General features: G+C 41.4%; 1 protein-coding gene across 1 annotated transcript in view; it reads left to right on the top strand.

Moving 5' to 3' along the window:
• UAP1L1 (UDP-N-acetylglucosamine pyrophosphorylase 1 like 1) overlaps positions 1-19,063 on the top strand; it is a 38,050-nt gene extending 18,987 nt beyond the window's left edge. Inside the window, exons 2-9 of the mRNA XM_036750888.1 lie at positions 6,444-6,648; positions 6,965-7,140; positions 7,870-8,042; positions 8,526-8,719; positions 12,121-12,261; positions 13,147-13,332; positions 17,703-17,769; positions 18,855-19,063. Of these exons, the coding sequence (XP_036606783.1) occupies positions 6,444-6,648; positions 6,965-7,140; positions 7,870-8,042; positions 8,526-8,719; positions 12,121-12,261; positions 13,147-13,332; positions 17,703-17,769; positions 18,855-18,941 (1,229 nt within the window). The 3' untranslated portion in view covers positions 18,942-19,063. The remainder of the gene's footprint in view (positions 1-6,443; positions 6,649-6,964; positions 7,141-7,869; positions 8,043-8,525; positions 8,720-12,120; positions 12,262-13,146; positions 13,333-17,702; positions 17,770-18,854) is intronic.
• The last annotated feature ends 222 nt before the right edge of the window (positions 19,064-19,285 follow it).

The raw sequence follows: 19,285 nt of genomic DNA on the forward strand, positions 1-19,285 counted from the left end.
TGCCAGCTCCATATAGATGCTAGAGATCAAATTTTTATCAGACATATTTACTGTAAAGATTTTTCCCCTAATCTGTAATCCTTTTTAAAAAATGTTGCTTTTAACATGGAAATTCATTCTGTTTTTGTATAATTAATCAGTTCATCTCTAATATCATTTGCTTGATAAATGTTTTTCTTCCCTACACTACTGACATAAAGATATTAATACATTTTTCTTCCATTTTAAAAACAATTTTTAGTTTTAGTGTTGGTACACTTGGAATTCACTGTGTTTTGTGGCATAGGAGATGTGGCTGGTAAACTCATTTTTCATCATGCTATTCAATTTCCCAACGTTTTTTATTGAATAGCTGTCCTATTCCCTAGCGTTTTTTTGTAGTCTTGGGCTTATCAAACACGAATCTCTTATGAACACTAGGTTTTATTTCTGGATTCTTTGTTCTGCTGAGCTAGTTTTCTATTTTTTAATCCTTTGCCAGACAGTTTTTTATGATTGCCACTTTATAACATACTTTGAAACCTTGCAAAGCAAGTCATCCAGTGCATTTTTCCTCTGCACCAGGCTGAACAGAATTTTCCATTCTACATTCTCTCTCTCTTCCTTAGAGCATGACTCATCTTAGGGTCATCCCTAGCCTGAAGCCCCTCCTTCAGGGAAAAAGAAAGAGCCAGACTCCTTAGAGACCCAGTACCAGGGAAAGAATGCTGAACAAGGAGACATTAGCTCCAAGTTTTATCCCTAGTTCTGCCTTTTGTTGTTTCTGTGACCTGATAAAAACTTCACCTTACTGAGTCTCACTCAGTTTGCTCATCTATCCAATGGAAATACCGATGTCTGCCTCACCTGCTGTAGTGAGGATCAAATGAGATTATGTAGAGATACTTTACAATCCTATTACAAATTTAAGAGGTTAACGGGCATCATAATAATGTCGTAGCTTTTCGTTTGTTCCCTCTTACAGCTTTTTCTGAAAACAGAACCAGAGCATATTGGAACAGGATTTCTGGAGCTCCCCCTTCCCCATCCTTTGCCAAGTGTGATCAGGTTCCTGGTCCCTGAACTTGTCCCTGTCAGTGTTGGGCAGGAAACAGAGTTTCTCTACAGAGGGAGTTGGGGCAAACAGTGTTGTCTGCACTTGAGAGAGGCAGCTTGGAAAGATCAGGGCCAATCTGAAATGCAGATTTCTGCCCTAGTGTAGAGATGTCAAACTCTGGGCTTCCAGACATCAAAATGCCCGAGTGTGGCAGGCATCAAATTAAAATGTAATTGGGGAATGTTTAACAAAATAACTAAAAAAAAATTCAACATAAAAATATAACATGAATTTGTGGTTTTCTAAGTTCATATATATGCAGCTGGCAGGGACCCATTTCTATTTTAGTTTGACACCACTGCTCTAGAGCATCCCCCAAATTTTCTTGACATAGGATCATGGAAATGGTTCCCCCAGACCTAGGAACATTCACCATAGCCCACATCCACCCCTACTCAAAAAGCCTGTCAGGGTTGGTAGGAGCTGTCTGAGCTTGTGCTCCCTTGGCAACTCAGGGTCTCTCCTTCTTACTGAAGCAACAGTCAGATTCTAGAGCAGGTCTTCTTAAACTTTTCCCGCTTGTGACCCCTTTTTGCCCAAGAAATTTTTACAGGACCCCAGGTATATAGGTATATAAAACAGGTATACAAATCAAACATTTACCGATCATAAATCATAAAGAAATTATTTTAAAAACAATTCTTTGGTATGTATGTAATTTTACCATTTATTAAAGATGAAAGCAAATTTGCATACTAATGAGTTGGATGTGCTTGTTTATTTTTACATAAAGAATTAAATCTTGGTAGAATATTTAATACTGCAGGACTTAGAGCATTTTCAATGTTTTTCAGAATTGATTGATATTTTGATTTTATAATCATTAATGCTGAGAATGCTGTTTCTTATAAATACATAGTACAAAATGGCAGAAGTATGTTTAGGGCCATTTCCAAAATTGTTGCAAATTCTTTCCTAATCCCAACCCAAAATTCATTTAACAATTTTTTAGGAAATTCAAGTTTCAAACTTGCATCACTTGATAAATCACTCAGCAAATTCTTCTTCAACTTTTAATGGTAGATGACTGACATTTTTTATTTCAGTTGAGTATGATTTATGAACCCAACTTAGTTTTTTGAATCAAAATTTGAAGGGAAGTATTTCTGAAACTATGTCTCCAGCCACTTCATGTGGTCAATTATAACTCTTACAATTAAATCTTTGGGAAGGTTATTTTCAATTATAAAATTATCTGTAGCTGTAAACATTTCTTCCATATGTTAACTTTTTTAGTAAAGCTTTCAATTTTATCTTTTAACATAAATATGTTACAATTTTTTCCTTGAAGCTACATGTTTAAATCATTGAGTTTTTCAAAAACATACTACAAATAACACTGTTTTGAAAGTCATAAGTCATTATGAAAAAAATAACAAAATTGGATTTCTGCTCAGTCAAAAATTAACCAGAGTCCATGTCTTTCCAAAGGTTTGAAAACAAATGACCGTTAAGAGCATGGCTTTTAATGAAGTTAATGATTTTAATGGCATTGCCAAGCTACTAATGGTTTTTTGTGGCTATGAGTGCTTCCGATGCATCATGCAGTGAATAAAAGTGATATCTTCATTGCCACCAGCTTTAACTTTTGCTACAAATCCAGCATTCTTGCTCATCATTGCTCCAGCACTGTCTGTACAGACTCCAATGCAATTTTTCCACTGAAAACCTTTATTTGTGAAAAATCCATCAACTTGAAGTTATATGTCTTCCTGTCCTGTGTGCCTTTCCAAAGAGTGACAAAACAATAATTCCGCATGTGTGCTTCCTTCATAAACATGCCTTCATAAAGTAACAGCTGTGCTATGGTAGAAATCTCAGTTTTTTCAATTAGTGGAATTGAAAACTTTGGGCTACCCTTAAGCCTGGAATTGGTCATTACTAATTTCAGAAATTCTTTTGGAAATGGTATCATTTATTAAAGGAATTTTATGAATTGCATCCCCATACTTTTTCCCATGAATTATTTCTGACATTTTAATAGCAACAGGTAACATGAGATCTTCTCCTATTGTGTAGGGCTTTTTAGTTTTTGCAATTAAATAAGAAATTTTGTAAGATGTAAGTAAATACTTTTCATTGACAGAGACAAATTTCTCAAAACATTGTTTTTCTTTGTTTGAAGATTTTAAAAGTCATTCAAAATATTCCTTTGGTTTATTGCAGTATGCTACATGCTTGTTATTAAGATGTCATATTAGTTTGGCTGATTTCGTGCTCTCCATAGCCAAAACATCATTACAAATTAAGTAAAGAGGTTTTTCTGCACCATCATCATTATTAGAAGTAAATCCATACTGCAAAAATGATTTGACATAGTTTCTTTTTCTTGTCGATTTAGGTGTACTACAACCTAGTAGTGAATGACTCTGCCCCCATTGTCATCAGTATTTTTACCTCTTCTGTCTAAATTTAGCCACTTACCCATAACTGAAAAATATTTTGGTCCTAAAATATAAATAAATATTGCCAATAATTTCTCAAATAAATACTAGCTTTAGTTTGTGAAATTACATTTGTTTGTACTTAATTGAAAGAACTGATGTTCACGCTTACATATACACATACAACAGTGATGATGGAGAAATATTATTAAAGGGCTTTTATCTTTACTTGCTGCAATTAAACATTTTTGTTTCTGTAAAAGGAGATAATAGCAATTTTAAAAAATCAAACATTTTAACGCAATGCAATCAAAAGATATATTAATTTGATACGTTATGAGGAATGATGGTAGGAAAATATTAAAAGTCTTTATTTTCCATAATTAAACTATTATGTTTCTATGAGAGCAACTTTGTATGTTACTTTGTACGTACAGTAAAAACACTACAATTCATAACATATGATAGTCTTGAATCTGAGCTGAGGTGTTTCTGGCAGCTTTTATTGGTTCTGCATGGCGTGACGGCATGCGCAGTGCAAAGTGCACATGTTTGTTCAGAACCAAGACTGCAGGGAAGTTGTGTGATGCAACATGGACAAGTGCTTCCAGAAACACTTCAGATTCATTACACATTTGATTTTGAATTAGTTTTTGGTCATTGCACATTCAGAAACCTTTTGTTGCCAGATATTTTGTGACCCCCACATTGAGCTACATGACATCATATGGAGTCATGACCCACAGTTTAAGAAGCGCTCTTCTAAAGGAGGAATGAATAGATGCATTTCATTTATAATTAGCTCATTAGTTGTATGATGCAGCTCAGTTCTAAAAAGCAGTTTCCAGGCAGAATGTTTAACTTAAAAGAAAGTAATTCTTATTTCTACTATTGATGAACTTATGAAACAATTGGCACATTGGCACATAGAGAAACTTCAACCCATAGACCACCAGTGGGTTGTGAATGTTTGTCTGACTCCCTAAGATTTTACTCTGAATGTGGACAGTGGCCAGGTATGGGTGCTTCTGTGGAGAAGAGGCAGGGCCCAGGTATTTGACTAATTTTAGTTCTTTTGTCGGGATTACATTGAAGCCAACTCCAGTTCTTGTGCATTAGCTCATCCTGACAACATGAGGTCTTAGGATGCATAGTTTGTCAAGACCAGGCTCTTGCTGTCCTCAGATGCTCTTGGTACCATATTAAGTGGTCACATTATGCTTAGTGTGACCCCTTGAATACTAGAGATTCCTACTTCCTACATCCAGAGAAGAAATAGGATCAGGGTATTACAGATTTACAACTGGAAGGGACCTTAAATGCCATCTAATCCAATGCCTTTGTTTTGATTATTTATTTGTCCTTAAAAAAAAAAAAGTAGCACTTATTTTCTGTCCCTCCCAACCACCCCCTTAGAAAGAAAAACAAAATCCTTGTAACGAAAGTGCATACTCAAGTCAAACAAAGTCTGTTATTGGCCAGCTCCAAAAATCTATGTCTTGTTCTACATCTTAAGTCCATCGCTTCTCTGTCAGGAGGTAGGCAGCATGCTTCATCATCAGTCCCCTGGAATTGTCAACCCCTTCATTCTACAGATGAGGAAACTGAGGCTCAGAGAGACTAACTGAGTTTCCTAATGTCAAAGAGCCATTAAGGGGCACATGTAGGATTACTTTCTATCTTCTACTCTCCTGATCTATTGGAGGACATTTTGGGATGGACAGTCACACAGCTCCTGGCTAAGTCTCTTTTCCTTCTTTAGGCAGACGAGAATTGAGGGGTATCCGAGGGACCTGAACATAGTCACAGTTATCAGCTCAGACAAACCAAGAGGAGAGAACTCCTCACTATGAATTTTGTTCAAAATGAGTGCATTGGTAGAACAAGGGCAGAGTTTTCCATTTAGGAAGCAGATTCCTCCAAGCTCTAGACTCACCAGCTCCTGGGCAAAACAAGTACTTTAGAGAACGGAAGGGAAGAGGAAATAAGAAGGGAATAAGTTAATATAGCACCTACTTTGGAGGTATACGGATATGCAAGGAGGACTAGCACCTCTGGCGTGAGGGCTTGCTGAACCCTTTCCAGGGCTGCTCATCCACCTTTGGTGTCCACCTGGCATTCAACTCTCACCTGTGGCTCCAAGAAGCTGTAGCATATTCAGCAGCCACCTTTCTGTAAATCATCTCTGCAGATGGGCTAACCCAGGCTGAATGTAACCATCAGGCCTCAAACTCGTTAATGAGTTAGGAGGATGTCTACCTCAAGTACATGAAGACTTTCCCTGGTGGAATGGGCAGATGAGAACGGTTTGTTCCCAAGGCCATGAAGGCAGGTGCTGTGCAGCACTTAGAGCTTGGTCAGACATCAAAGATGCCAAAATCGTCCACTGCATTCTGGGCCATCACCAGTCATCTTGACTTTGTCTGGCCACTGGACTTTGATGACCGGAAGAGAGAGTGAGCCTGATGACTTTGGGCAGCTCTACTTCAGTTAAATCCAATTCATGAGCAAGTTAAGACATCACCTCATGATGTCATTGGTCTTTGAGAACAAAGAACAGACAACAACTATGTGCCAGGTACTGACAGAGAGTAGCTAAATGGAAACTTCCGGGTATTCCACTATCAGGATTATCCTGATATCCTGATATTCAATGCCGATCCTCACTTGGAAATGTGCAGAGGGTTCCTGTCTCCTAAGAAGTGGTGATCTTTTTAAAAAAATTCATTTTTAAAATTCATTTGAAAATTTTTTACTTCCAAATTCTCTCCCTCCAGCCCCTCCTCCACCCTTTAAGAAGGCAAGCAATATGATATGATTATATATCTGAAGTCATGCAAAACATATAGGAATGATGACCTGAGGCAGACATGTCCCACCATGGTGGCAGGTGGACATGCATGTGGCCTAGACTGGAAAGAACAGTTAATGGATTATGTTTCTTGACTCTTTTCTCCCCACAGGTTTCCACCAGATTGCGCAGAACAAGGTGGCTGTCCTGCTACTTGCTGGGGGGCAAGGCACTCGCCTAGGAGTGACGTACCCCAAAGGCATGTACCGGGTGGGCTTACCTAGTGGGAAGACACTATATGAGCTCCAGGCTGAGCGAATCCGCCGAGTAGAGCAGCTGGCTAGCAGCAGACACAACACACGCTGCACTGTTCCCTGGTGGGTTTCCCTTCCTTTCTTTTCCCCTTTCTCTTCTCTCCCTCCTGGACTACCCCCTCTTCTTGGGATGCAGAGAGATGACTGTTATCCCTGGGGCTGAAGTTGCCACACTCTAAAGGGACTGGGAATTTTTTTTTTTTTGCAACTATAGTGTTCAGGTCAATATGCCTTTGCTGAGACTCACTGCTTACCCCCATCCCCAAAACATCCATTGATCCTTTGACTGGTCCCTGTTTCTAACTTCAAGTGAATGGTTCTTTCTTCTTCTGTTTTTCTTAGTGTCCGTTTATCCCAACCTCCTCCCCTCTTCCTCTAGGTACATCATGACCAGTGAATTCACTCTGAAGCCAACGGTTGAGTTTTTTAAGGAAAATAACTTCTTCCATCTGGACCCAGCCAATGTGATCATGTTTGAGCAGAGGATGTTACCAGCTGTGAGCTTTGATGGCCGGGCCATCTTGGAGAGGAAGGACAAGGTTGCAATGGCCCCAGGTATGCTGCCTGGGCCTGCTTTCTGGATGCTTGCTGTCTGAGGAAGATTAAAGGAAGGAGACACGGACAGAGATTTAAGTCAGGAATCAGGAGACCTGGGTTCTGGTTTATTTGTTCATTCACTGTACTTTTAAAAAAGTACTTAGTATATTGATATCACTATGCTCTGTGCAAGGGAAGAAACAAAGTTTAGGTAAGACGTAGTCCTTGCCGTGTTGGAGTTTAAAGTCTAGTAGGAGTGAATTAGACAAAAACATTATAATGCAGAATATTAAACAATAAATTAATCTGAAAGGTAAAAAACAAAATGCTATGTAAGATTCCCTCCTACTAATAACTTGTGTGACCATGAATAAGCCATTAAATGTCTCACATCTTTGGTTTCATCATCGGTCCAGTGGGGGTATTGATACTAGTCCCATCTTCCAAAGTTAGGGTGGGGATAGCAGTGAGACAGCCTGCAGCTATTCTCAGAAGGCACTACTGATGGTTGGTCTGTGGGTTCTACCTCAGGAGACCCTTTGGAGTTAGAGTTTGGCTGTAGTGATGTAGGCTTGATGCTTTTGCTTCACAATGGGAGGATAACTCAGGGTAGCTTTCCCTGTGGGGGGTCTTAAGCTTAGCTTAGGGTCATTAATGCTCACTCCTCTTGCTCTTAGCCTGAGTGAAGGTTGCCAGACATCTCTCTTGCTGTGTGTCCTCTTCCCTCTCTTCCTCTTTTGTATTCAGATGGCAATGGTGGTCTGTACCGAGCTCTCGTGGACAACAGAATTTTGGAAGACATGGAGCACCGTGGAGTAGAGTATGTCCATGTGTACTGTGTGGACAATATCCTTGTTAAAATGGCTGACCCTGTCTTCATTGGCTTCTGTGTGCTGAAGGGTGCGGATTGTGGGGCCAAGGTCAGTCTGCTCTCTTTCTCCTGGTTAGATACTCCCCCCAAAGCCATATTTAGTTCTTTATCGAATGTGGACCCTAATTATGGTTCCTGGGCTATTCTTATAGAATCATCGTTTTAGAGCTGAAAGAAACCCAAGAGACCATCTTATCCCAGCCTTCTCAGTTCAACCCAGAGAAATGAATGTGAACTTGCTTAAGGTGACACAGAGCTGGGCAGATTGAGAATTTGAACCCAAATCCCCTGGCTCTGAAGTCCAGGGTTATTTACTCCATTGTGCATTGTTCCTTTCACCTGATTGCCTGATTTTCCTACAGTCAAACTATTTTAGCATCTGGGAGGCAACGTGACCAGGATCTGACAGCCCCTAAGGATCGGCCTCTGGGTGCTATGGGGATACAGAGAAGGGAATCCCCACTGTCTGCTGGTCTGTAGGAATAATTGGCTTCTGGAAGCCTGTCCTCTTTTCCCTATAATTTGTCTATAGGTAGTGGAGAAGGCCTACCCCACAGAGCCTGTGGGTGTGGTGTGTCAGGTGGATGGCATTTACCAGGTGGTAGAGTACAGTGAGGTGGACCTGGAGACAGTCCAGCGTCGGGATGAGAGTGGAAATCTGGTCTTCAATGCGGGCAACATCTGCAACCACTTCTTCACCCGGAGCTTCCTCCAGACCATTACCCGGTGAGCTGCCTCAAGCTAGTGGTCACTGACTTGGCCTTCTAGGGCACTCTGTATGGACAGTGTCTGTCAAAATGACTGACTGTTTTCATCGGATTTGGTGGGCTGCAGAATATGGAATCTACAATCAATCAATAAACATTTATTAAGTGCCTACTGTGTGTTAGGCACTGTGCTAAGCATTGTAGATACAAAACAAGTCAAAAGACAGTCCCTGTTCTGAAGGAGCTCAAAGTCTGATGGAGAAAATGTGCAAGTAACTATGTAGAAACAAGCTATCAGGATAAATTGAAAATAATCAATAGAGGGAAAGTACTAGAATTAAGGGGGATTGGGGAAGGCTTGCTGTAGAAGATGGAATTTTAGTTGGAACTTGAAGGAAGCCAGGAGGCAGAGGTGAAGAAGGAGAGCATTCCAGGCAAGGACAACAGCCAGAGAAAATGCCTGGAGGCTAGTAATGGCAGTGTCTTGTACAAGATCACAAAGTCACTGGAATGCGAAGAATGTGAGAAGTCCTAAGAAGGCTGGAAAGGTGTGGGGTGGGGTGGGGAATGGGTTTTGAAGGGCTTTGAATGCCAGTCAGAAGATTTTATATTTGATTTTGGAGGTGATAGGGAACCACTGGAGTTTAGGTGGTGGGGGGAGGCATTGCATTTTATATGACATGATCAAATCTGGGCTTTAGGATCATTTTGACAGCTGAATGAAGGATGGATTGGAGTGGGGAGAGACTTGTGGCAGGCAGATGAACCAGCAGGCTATTGTCATAGTCCGACTGTGAGGTAATGAGAACCTGCATCAGGATGGTGATAGTGTAGGGGAAAGAAGGAGGTGTATAATGGAGATTTGGGAAGGAAGAAATGACTGGTCTTTGCATCAGATTAAATATGAGGGGTGAGAGAGAGTGAAGAGTAGAGGATGATGTCGAGGTTGTAAGCCCTGGTGCTCAGGAGGATGGTAATACTCTTAGTAGTAACAGAGGAAGTTAGGAAGAGGAGAGGGTTTAGGAGGAAAGATAATGAGTTCAGTTGTAGGCATGTTGAGTTTAGGGTATCTATGGGAAATCAAGTTTGAAAGTTCCAATAGGCAGATGCCAGTTGGAGATGCCAAACTGGAAGTCAGCAGAGAAGTTAGGGCTGGGTAAGTAAATTTGAGAATTATCAGCATAGATAAAATCATTGAATCGAGGGGAGCTGATGAAATCACCATATAAAGCAGCATATATGGAGGACAAAGCCCTGTGGGATATTCACCATTAGTGTGTGTGACTTGGATGAAGATAGCAAAGAAGACTGAGGAATGATCAGATATCCTAGTATAGGTTTCCTCCATTGTACAGAGAAGGGATTCCCATTATTCACTGGTCTCTAGGGATAACTGGCTTCCTGACACCTATCCTCCTTTTCCTATAATTTATCTGTAGGTAGTGGAGAAGGAATACCCTGAAGAGGCTGTAGGTGTGGTATGCCAGGTGGATGGTATTTACCTATAGATAGGAGGGTGATCAACAGTGTCAAAGACTTCAGAGAGGTCAAGAATGATAAGGACCGAGAAAAGGCCATAATCATTAGTAACACTGGAGAGGGCAAAACTGAATGATGAGTTTGGAAGCTTGACTATAAAGAGTTAGGAAGAGAAGGAGAGGATAGGAAATGGAGGCACCTATTATAGATGACCTTCTTAAGGAGGTTTGCTTTAGTGTCCCATAGCCCAGTTCTCCCCCAGGGCTTTGTCCAGACCCATATCTAACCTAAACCATAACTTGCTTCTTATGTTGGGAGTAAGTCCTTCAGCTTAAACCAATAGGAAAAAATCAAACCCCACTCAGTTCCTCGGAACTACTGGTAACCAGCCTGTTCTTTGAATTCATCTAGAGAACACCTTCAGTGAAATTCCTAGTTTTCCCCTCTTCTGAGATTGTTCCACTGCCCCTTATGGGCAGCATCCTTTTGACCCTCAGATTCTTAACCCCTTTTCTGTCATCTGTAATAGGTGCCTCCAAGCAACTCAACTTTATTCCCCTTCCATAAAGCTTTCTGTACTTTCCCACTCCATTGATGATTATCATTTCCTTTAATTCCCTTCTAGCCCTTTGTTTTTACTATCTGATTGGCTTGAAATAGTACTTACGATTCAACCATTTTGGAGAGCAATCTGGAATTATGCCCAAAGAGTTATTAAACTACCTATACCCTTTGACCCAGCCATACCACTACTAAGGTCTATTTCTGTAACAACAATGCTGCTTGCAGCTGCTGTGGAGGTGTAAGGCCAATAACACTAGCACACAGGAGGGCTGCTAGCACATGTTCTTTGATCTGCTTTTCTAAGGAAAGCAACTTTAATTAAACATACATATATCATTTACTTAGTTCAGGGGAAAAAGTCAGCATCCTGAACTTCAAAGAAAACACAAGCAGAAATTATATAAACAGAGCAAATAACACAAAGCAGCAGACAGGGTTTCTAACTGTCTGTCCATAGCAGTACATACATAGTTACCAGAGAGACAAGCACCAACATCTGGGTTTTCGAGGAGGGGGATGCTCCTTAATGGCAACCCAAAGTCTCATCTGGCCAAATCATACAAACACTCTTCCAGTGAGTGAGCCCCAAAGCAAAATGCTAACCTCAGAGTATGTATACACTTCTTCAGGGTGAGAGGGCGTCACAACCATATGACTTGGGCTTTCTTGTGACTTAAGCAGGTCATCAAAGACTCTTGATTCAAACAAAGGCAAGACTCAGTCAAAGGCACTTGATTGCCTTAGTGCTGAGAAGCACTTCAAAAGAAAAACAGCAAAAAGTTCCACTTTGCTTGACATTACAATTTCCAAAGATCATTAGGGAAAAAGGAAAAGAACTTATATGTTCCAAAATGTTTAGAGCAGCTCTCTTTGTGGTGGCAAAGAACTGGAAATTGCAGGGATACCCACCAATTGGGAAAACAAATGCCACATCCCAGACTAGGCTGCCCAAATGTGAATAGCCTGAAAAATGTACCAAATCTCTGCCCACTTACAGACTGGAGAAACATTTCCCAGGTCTTTCTTGTCTCTTTACTAGCCTGGAGTCCAGTAACTGTGGTCCCTGGTCCAAGCTTTCTCCAATTTCAATCCTTCAGAACGAGGAAGGAGGCTTTGAGCCTCCTAATGCTTCCTGCTATGGGTCCTCAGATTTATGTTCATTTTTACTTGCTGATGTGAGTGTTGCCCCGACCTGTTAGGTCTCATATCAATACTGTTCCTATTTAGCTCATGTTAGGGCAGGAGCTCCTGGTGAGATTTTTGGACACTGCTTCTCCAGGCTCTTCCCTAACCTACTACCTGTAGTAGCCTATTGAGGATAACTCTAGAATGAAATGAGATGGTTTATGTCTTCCCCTTCCTTCTTGCCCACTACAGAGAATTTGAGCCTTTGCTGAAGCGACATGTTGCCATCAAGAAGGTGCCTTTTGTGGATGAGGATGGAAATCTGGTAAAGCCGCTAAAACCGAATGGTATAAAGATGGAGAAGTTCGTGTTTGATGTGTTCCAATTCTCAAAGTTAGTGGCAGAAATGAAGTGAATCTTTCCCTTCTCAGCCCCCCACTCCCTGACTGTCTCTCTCTTGGTTGGATAAGAGTTTCTATGGCCTAGTACTTCTCAGGACACTAAGAAATTTGGGATCATTGTGTCCGTGTTATATTGGGGGAGGGAGGAAGGAGTGGAGGCTCAGAACGCAGTGGAAAGAGCCTTGGATTGAAGTCAGAGGACCCGAGTTTGTATTTCAGCTCTGCCAATTGACACCTGTGTGACTAGAGACAGTAATTTCTCTGGGCCTCAGTTTCCTTTATTTGTGAGATGAGCAAGTTATACTAGATGAGGTCTAAGCTTCCTCTCAGCTCTAAAATGTATGGGGTGTGTCCCCAGGTAGCAGGTTTCCAGAGGGGCCAGGCTGAGGTCAGGCAAGCTCACCACACCCAATCTCCTCATTAAGGAGTCAGTGTAGAAATGCTTCACATTCCTCCAAAGGCACTAGAAACAGAGGGCGCTGAGACATTAAAAGTAGTAGGAAGACCATGATCAGACCCTAAAAATGAGCAGCTGTTTTTAGGGAGAGAGGATGATGTAAGAGCCAATGAGTATAAGTGGCACTGCCCTTCAGAGTCATAAATAGAAGAAGGTGCAGGTGTTTCAAGCAGCCCCTGCTCCCCTTTCTCAGTGCTGAGTTTACACACCTGATATTTTTTTCTTTACTATTTTTGGAGAAAGAGATATAGAATTATAAAATCTCAACAGACCCGCTGTAGTAGGGTTGAACCCATGTGAAATCAGAGGCTAACCACAGAAACCTTTCAGTGCCCCTCTCTCCCACCTTCTCCCCATTCCCTCAGTACTCCCCACACACATGATAGGGGCTTCCTTTGATGCTATCTCTTTTGCCACTAGAAACTTCGTTGCATTTGAAGTCCCGAGGGAAGAGGAATTCTCTCCCCTAAAAAACTCGGACATGGCGAACAAAGACAACCCCACCACTGCCCGGCAGGCCCTGCTAGCTCAGCACTACCGTTGGGCTGTGCGGGCTGGTGCCACCTTCGTGGATGAAAATGGAGTCAGGATCCCAGAGCAGCCCAGGTGAGTATCTGATGAGCACAGCGCTCCCCCAAAGGCTGGTGTTTCCTTTTGCCAACTTCCTCACCTTGGTGAGCCCCACTCATAGAGAGCCAGCACTCTGGGTGCCCCCCCCACACCTGTTCCCTCTATCCTATCCTAGTCAGCAAACATGAAGTGAAAGCCTATTATGTGCAAAGGTCCATGTCAGAAAATTGGAATATGAAGACAAAAACGAAGCAGTCATTGACTGCCCTCAGAAAGCTTATTGAGTTATCTTTCTGGGTAGGGAAAAGGGAGTGCAGTACTCTATGTGCACATACAAATATGATCCAGGGTAAGGAGTGAAGGGGACAAAGGAAAGAATATGCCTAGTACTCTAGTTTCTTGTCTACTTTGCTGGATCATCATCCTCAGCCTCCTAACCATGAGGTCCCCCAAGACCCTTCCTGGTAACCCCCTTCTTCTCTTTCTATGTGCTTTTTTTTAAAACAGTTTTTTTATTTTATTTTACCAGAACACAAATACAAAATAGAGAAAAGAAACAAGAACATATCATAAACTTAAATATTGAAACTTAGATATAAAGTAAGAAAGAAAAAAAAGCATGTCATGTACATAGCAGAACATAGGAGAGAATTCAAAATATGTAATAATAAATTTTCATTTCAAGAAAGCATGTATGATAAATAATACACCTTGTGTTGAGAATTGTCCATCTTTTCTTTGCTTCCTTGTGTTTTCTTTTGTTCTCTGCTGTGCACTTTTTAACTTTGTTCTTTTTTTCCCCTCCCCCTGCTCCCCCAGAAGGCTAGGATATAATTTAGATACGTTTCTGCCTTGTTCTAATGCTTCAGGACAATCTTCTTTAATTATTTCTTGTATTATTGCATCAAGATTCTTTTTTTGATCATGACTTTCAGTCAGTCCAATTATTTTTATGTTTTCTCTTCTTGATCTGTTCTCCAAATCTGTCATTTTTCTTATGTGCTTTCTTGCTCTCATTTGCTTCCATGGAGGTTTAATGATGAACTCTACCCAGATGATTCCCAAATCAAGATAACCATTCTTTTTTCAATTGTATTTTTTTTGTTACATTTTAAGTCCCAAACTATCTCCCCCCTGCCTCCCAACCCTGCTCCAGAGAAGGCCACTATTTGACATAGAGAGGGGGTGTGTGTGTGTGTGTGAGAGAGAGAGACAGAGAGAGATACCATATTTTGACTCCTTCCATTTATCAGTTCTGTCTTTGGAGGCAGCTAGGTGCACAGTGGGTAGTGCCTCAGACACTAGCTGTGTGACCCTGGGCTTAACCCTGTTTGCCTCAGTTTTCCAGTGTGTAAAATGAACTGGAGAAGAAGATGGCAAATCACTCCAAGATCTTTACCAAGAAAACCCCAAATGGGGTCACGGAGAGTCAGACATGTCTGAAGCAACTGGACAACAGCAACATTCCCAGAAGGTGGATAGCATCTTCCTTCATAGGTCCTTTGTAGTTGATTTATAATACTCAGACTAGCTTAGCTGTTCACAGTTATTCTTTGTTGCTGTTACTGCATACAGTGTTCTCTTAGTTCTGCTCATTTCATTCTTTGTCTTTCCATGTTTTCTAAAATCAGCCTGCTCATCATTTCTAACAGCACAAAGACACCCATTCTGAACTTTTTCATCTCAAACTGGATGTCCCATCCGCATCTCAAGGCAGCATGTCCACAATGGAACCTATTGTTCCCCTCCCCACCCTTTCCCCCCAAGTCTTCCCTTGGTCCAAACTTTTTTTTTCCTATGATACTACAATTTTTTTCTAATGGTACTACAATTTGAGTTGTCCAGGGTCATAACCTTGATGTCATCCTCAACCCTTCCTTCTCTTTCACCATTCCTTACCCCAGTCAGAGGCTCAATTCTGTTGATTCTATTATCGCTCCCACATCCGTCCTCTTCCCTCCATTCATAGGTCCACTGCCTTATCAGCTCTTACCTGGCCTATAGGCATCTCCTAATTGGTCTCCTACTAATCATCTCTCCCTTCTTCAATCTATCCTCCACACAGCTACCAAATAACCCTCCTCTCTTCAAAAACATTTCCACAGATACCTCTCATTCCCAGGATAAAATACAACTCCACAGTCTGGCATTTAAGGCCCACTTTTCCGGCCTTATTTCACATTTCTCCCTTTCACATACTTTATGTTCCAGCCAAACTTGACTAGTCAGAGAAAATTCCTGAAGGGCAGAACAGTGACTGTTTTGTTTTCATCTTTATATTCTTAGGGTCTAGCATAGTTCCTTGGGCAGGCAGGGCTTAATAAATGTTTGTTGAATTGAATTGAGTTCAGTTGAAGAGTTCACTTCACCTCTCTCTTTGAGTTGAGAGAGCCCTAACAGCTGGCAGAATGGGAAATCTAAGCAGAGGCAGTGGCACCTGAGTCAAACCTGAATCAATATGAAGATTTAGCAAGGGGGAGTTGAGGAGAGCGTATGTTTCAGGCATAAGGTACTGAGTAAGCTTTGAGAGGTTCACACAAATAGAATGTTAGGTAGAATGTGACATTTAGACAAAATGTTCTAATAACATTTGAGGAGGAAAACAAGACTTTATCTGGGACCAAAATTAGGGAATGATTTATGGAGGAAGTGGCATCTGAACAGGGGTTCTTAACCTGGGGTCTGTGGGTAGATTTCAGGGGGTCTATGACCTTGGATGGAAAAAAATTATCTATGTTTCAATATAATTAGTTTCCTTTGCAACCTTATTTATTTTGTTTTGTTCATTTCTAAGGAGTCCATAGGCCTCACCAGACTGCCAAGGGAGTCTGTGACACACAAAAAAAGGATAATAGCCCCTAATTTAAAGAGAAATCAGGAGGGAGTATTTTTTTTTTCAAATTGTGGAAGATAGCCAGTTGTGCTTGAAGAAGGGAGATAGTAAAACAAGTTTTGGAAGCAGCTAGTAGTACAATTTGCCTGAAACATGGAGGGTATGAAGGCATGGTATGAAATTAGGTTGAAAAGGTAGGTTAGAGCCAAGTCATTGAAGGCCATAAATGTCAGGTCTCAGGGAGTTTGTAACTTATTCTAGAACCCATAGGGAACCACTGAAGGTTGTTGAGCAGAGATATGATGTGATCAGACCTATGCTTTAGGAAGATTATGTTGACAGCCATATGAAGGGTAGCATGCAAGTAGAAAAAAACTAGAGGCTGGGAAACCTAGGCAGCCCTGATGTACTTCCCCCTTTCTAATCAGCTCTTTTTCCAATGTGTCTCCCCACTTTCTAAGCAGCTGTTATTTATCCTAGTCAGCTGTTACCCCAATATTTCCCTCTTATCCTAGACAATTGCTATCCCTCCTCTACTTATCCTAAATAATTCTTGTGCTGGTCTAATATATAATGTTCCCCTCCCTCCCCCTGCCAATGTCGAAAACTCTTGTTGGGGAGAAAGGGCCTGGCCCCCATCGTCCCACTGTTGTCTACAGTCTCTTGACAAGTGCCAACATTTAATCACCCTTGTGTATGGGAGACCAGAAACATCAAGACCGTTGCTCCTAGGTGGTTCTCCTAGTTTCTTTAGCAATCTATGGAGGTGGGAGGACTGGGTTGGATGGAGGGGATCTGAACGGTGCCCTCTGATATTTGTGGAAGAAAGCTTAGACTTGTTCTACTTGGCTGAACTGGGAGAAGTGGTTGGAAGTTTCAGAGAAGCAGATTTAGGCTCTAAGTAAGGAAATGCTTCCTAATAATAAGTCATGCTGAAGGAAAATGAGCTAGCTGTCTTGGGAGGCAGTGGGTTCCAGGTTAATGGAGGTGTTTAAGTAGAAGCTGTCTAATCACTTGTCAGGGGACTGGTAGAGTGGAATTCCTGTTCAGCTATAGGCCTATTAGGGTCCTTCTAAGGATGATTATGAACATCTCTCCCTGTCACAGATGAACAGCTTTTGGACTGTCTAATGAGCCTGTGAGATCTGCTCAGAATACCAGCAAGAGACAGGCCTTTAGAAGCCCTCATCCATATATTAATAAACTCTGAAACAGGAACTGAGCAAATATATTCCAAAGATGGCTTGGGTCGTTTCATTTTTCTGAACCAGGAAGGGAAGGAAATTAGATGTCTTTTTCCACTCCTCATTGACATAAACTGCTGAAATCCGAATGTCCCCAAAGCCAGGCTTTTGAAGCCTAAAATATGAATATTTTAAAGCTCAAAACAAGAACTTTTCTGTGGGTGGAAGGAGGGTTTGGGTTCATGATGTTGAAGAAAACAGCTGTAGGTCACGTCAGCCTATGTAATCTGAGCCCTCAGAGAAGTCTGGGCCTCAGTTCTAGGAGTGGCAGTCCTTCTAAGGAGGATCTATGTACTAAGCAGGTGCTAATACATGTTTTTCTTTTACAGTACTCTGGGAACTGAAAACCCTCCTGTCCTTTGTGAGATTTCTCCATTAGTGTCCTATTTTGGGGAGGTGAGAACCTTTTTTCTCAGTTTCAGGGCCTTGCTGGGTTGGGGCTGGAGACCCTGGAAACTAGGGTGAAGGTTGTAGGTGCTAGAACCAAACACTGCTTTTGACTGACTTTGGGCAGAAATTGCTCTCAGCTGCATCTGTTTACCTATCGGAACCATGAGCCCTAGAGTTCTTGAAGACATTCTCAGGACATGATGGGAGTGGTTTAGTGGTGACATAGGGGAGGTTTGGTCTGCATGGGGCATAGGCTGGTTCTAAGATCTGAAAGAAGATCTAAGATCAAAAGCTCTGGATTTTTCTTTTTTGTTGTTGTTGAAAAGCAAAAGGACCCTTAATATTCTATGCTATATGAAATGTGGCCTCCCTTCTACTTCCTTTGAACAAAATTTTTTTTTGCCCAGTTTCCTGAACCACACGGTGTCTTGGTTTCCCTAAGAGATAATTTTGAGTTTGGTTTCTGACCTTTGCCCTAGACACACACAGCTTTGCAATGCTTAGAAGGATGTCAAAAGAGGACATCGTTAGAGGACTTTGTATACTTTGGCTTGAGGTCCTTTAAATTTATGCCATTGGTGTCCCACTGGGTTCTAGTCCCTGTTCTGTCATGAATATATTTCACCTCAAGCAAACATCTTCCTTTGCCTGAGCCTCAGTGCTTTCATTTGTAAAATGAGAATTCTGGACTAGACAATCCCAAAAGCCCCTTCCAGCTGTTACAGTCTATATACTACGCCATTGGGCTTGGCCACCAGTCTCCTGTTTTCACAGAAAGCTCTTCCTTTCCCTTAAGGAGTCCTCTTTCAACTCTAACCAGGAGAGCTGGGGTGTAAGGGGCCTGCTTATTCTGTCTATGAAGTAGTAGTAGGGAAACAGGACCGTGGGATGCAATCTGAAGTCAGTCTGTGTCAAAAAATAATTGCTGCCCAAATCTGAGCAGCTTCTCATCATCTCCTGCTGTCTTCTTTGGGCTATATGAGGTGTTTCTGATGTTTTTCTATGCAGCATTCCTGAGATTAGCCAATCACACAGGTGGATACATTTCTGGAGGGGGGGGGAAAGACATTTCTTTACCTTTGTTCTTGCAGGGTCTGGAGGGATACCTGAAGGATGAGGAGGTCCGCTCACCTTTCATACTTGATGAAAACAAGGCAAAGCTGCTGGAAAAGGCTTGATTCATTTCAAGACCAAATCAGATGTGTCCTTGGATCCACCGGCATGAAATTGGTTTTTGATTTGAATAAGACACGAATATTTCTGGAAGCAGTGCTGCTCAGCCTTGGGTACTAGACTTTAGTAGGAAATATATTTATGATGAAATATAAATGCTGAAGTATATTTTGCCAAGTTGGCTTCTGTCATCTAGGGCTGATCATTTGAGTCTTGTGTACAGTTCGGCTTCTCTTGTTGAAATGTGGAATAAGTGCTATAAAGCTAAAAATCAGATATATATATTCCTGTCTCATTCCTGCCTCTTTTTCTCTGCTGAGCAATTCTATTGACATTTTTTATATATCTG

Source organism: Trichosurus vulpecula, chromosome 3 (genome assembly GCF_011100635.1).
Source record: "Trichosurus vulpecula isolate mTriVul1 chromosome 3, mTriVul1.pri, whole genome shotgun sequence".
In the NCBI taxonomy this organism is placed as follows: domain Eukaryota; kingdom Metazoa; phylum Chordata; class Mammalia; order Diprotodontia; family Phalangeridae; genus Trichosurus; species Trichosurus vulpecula.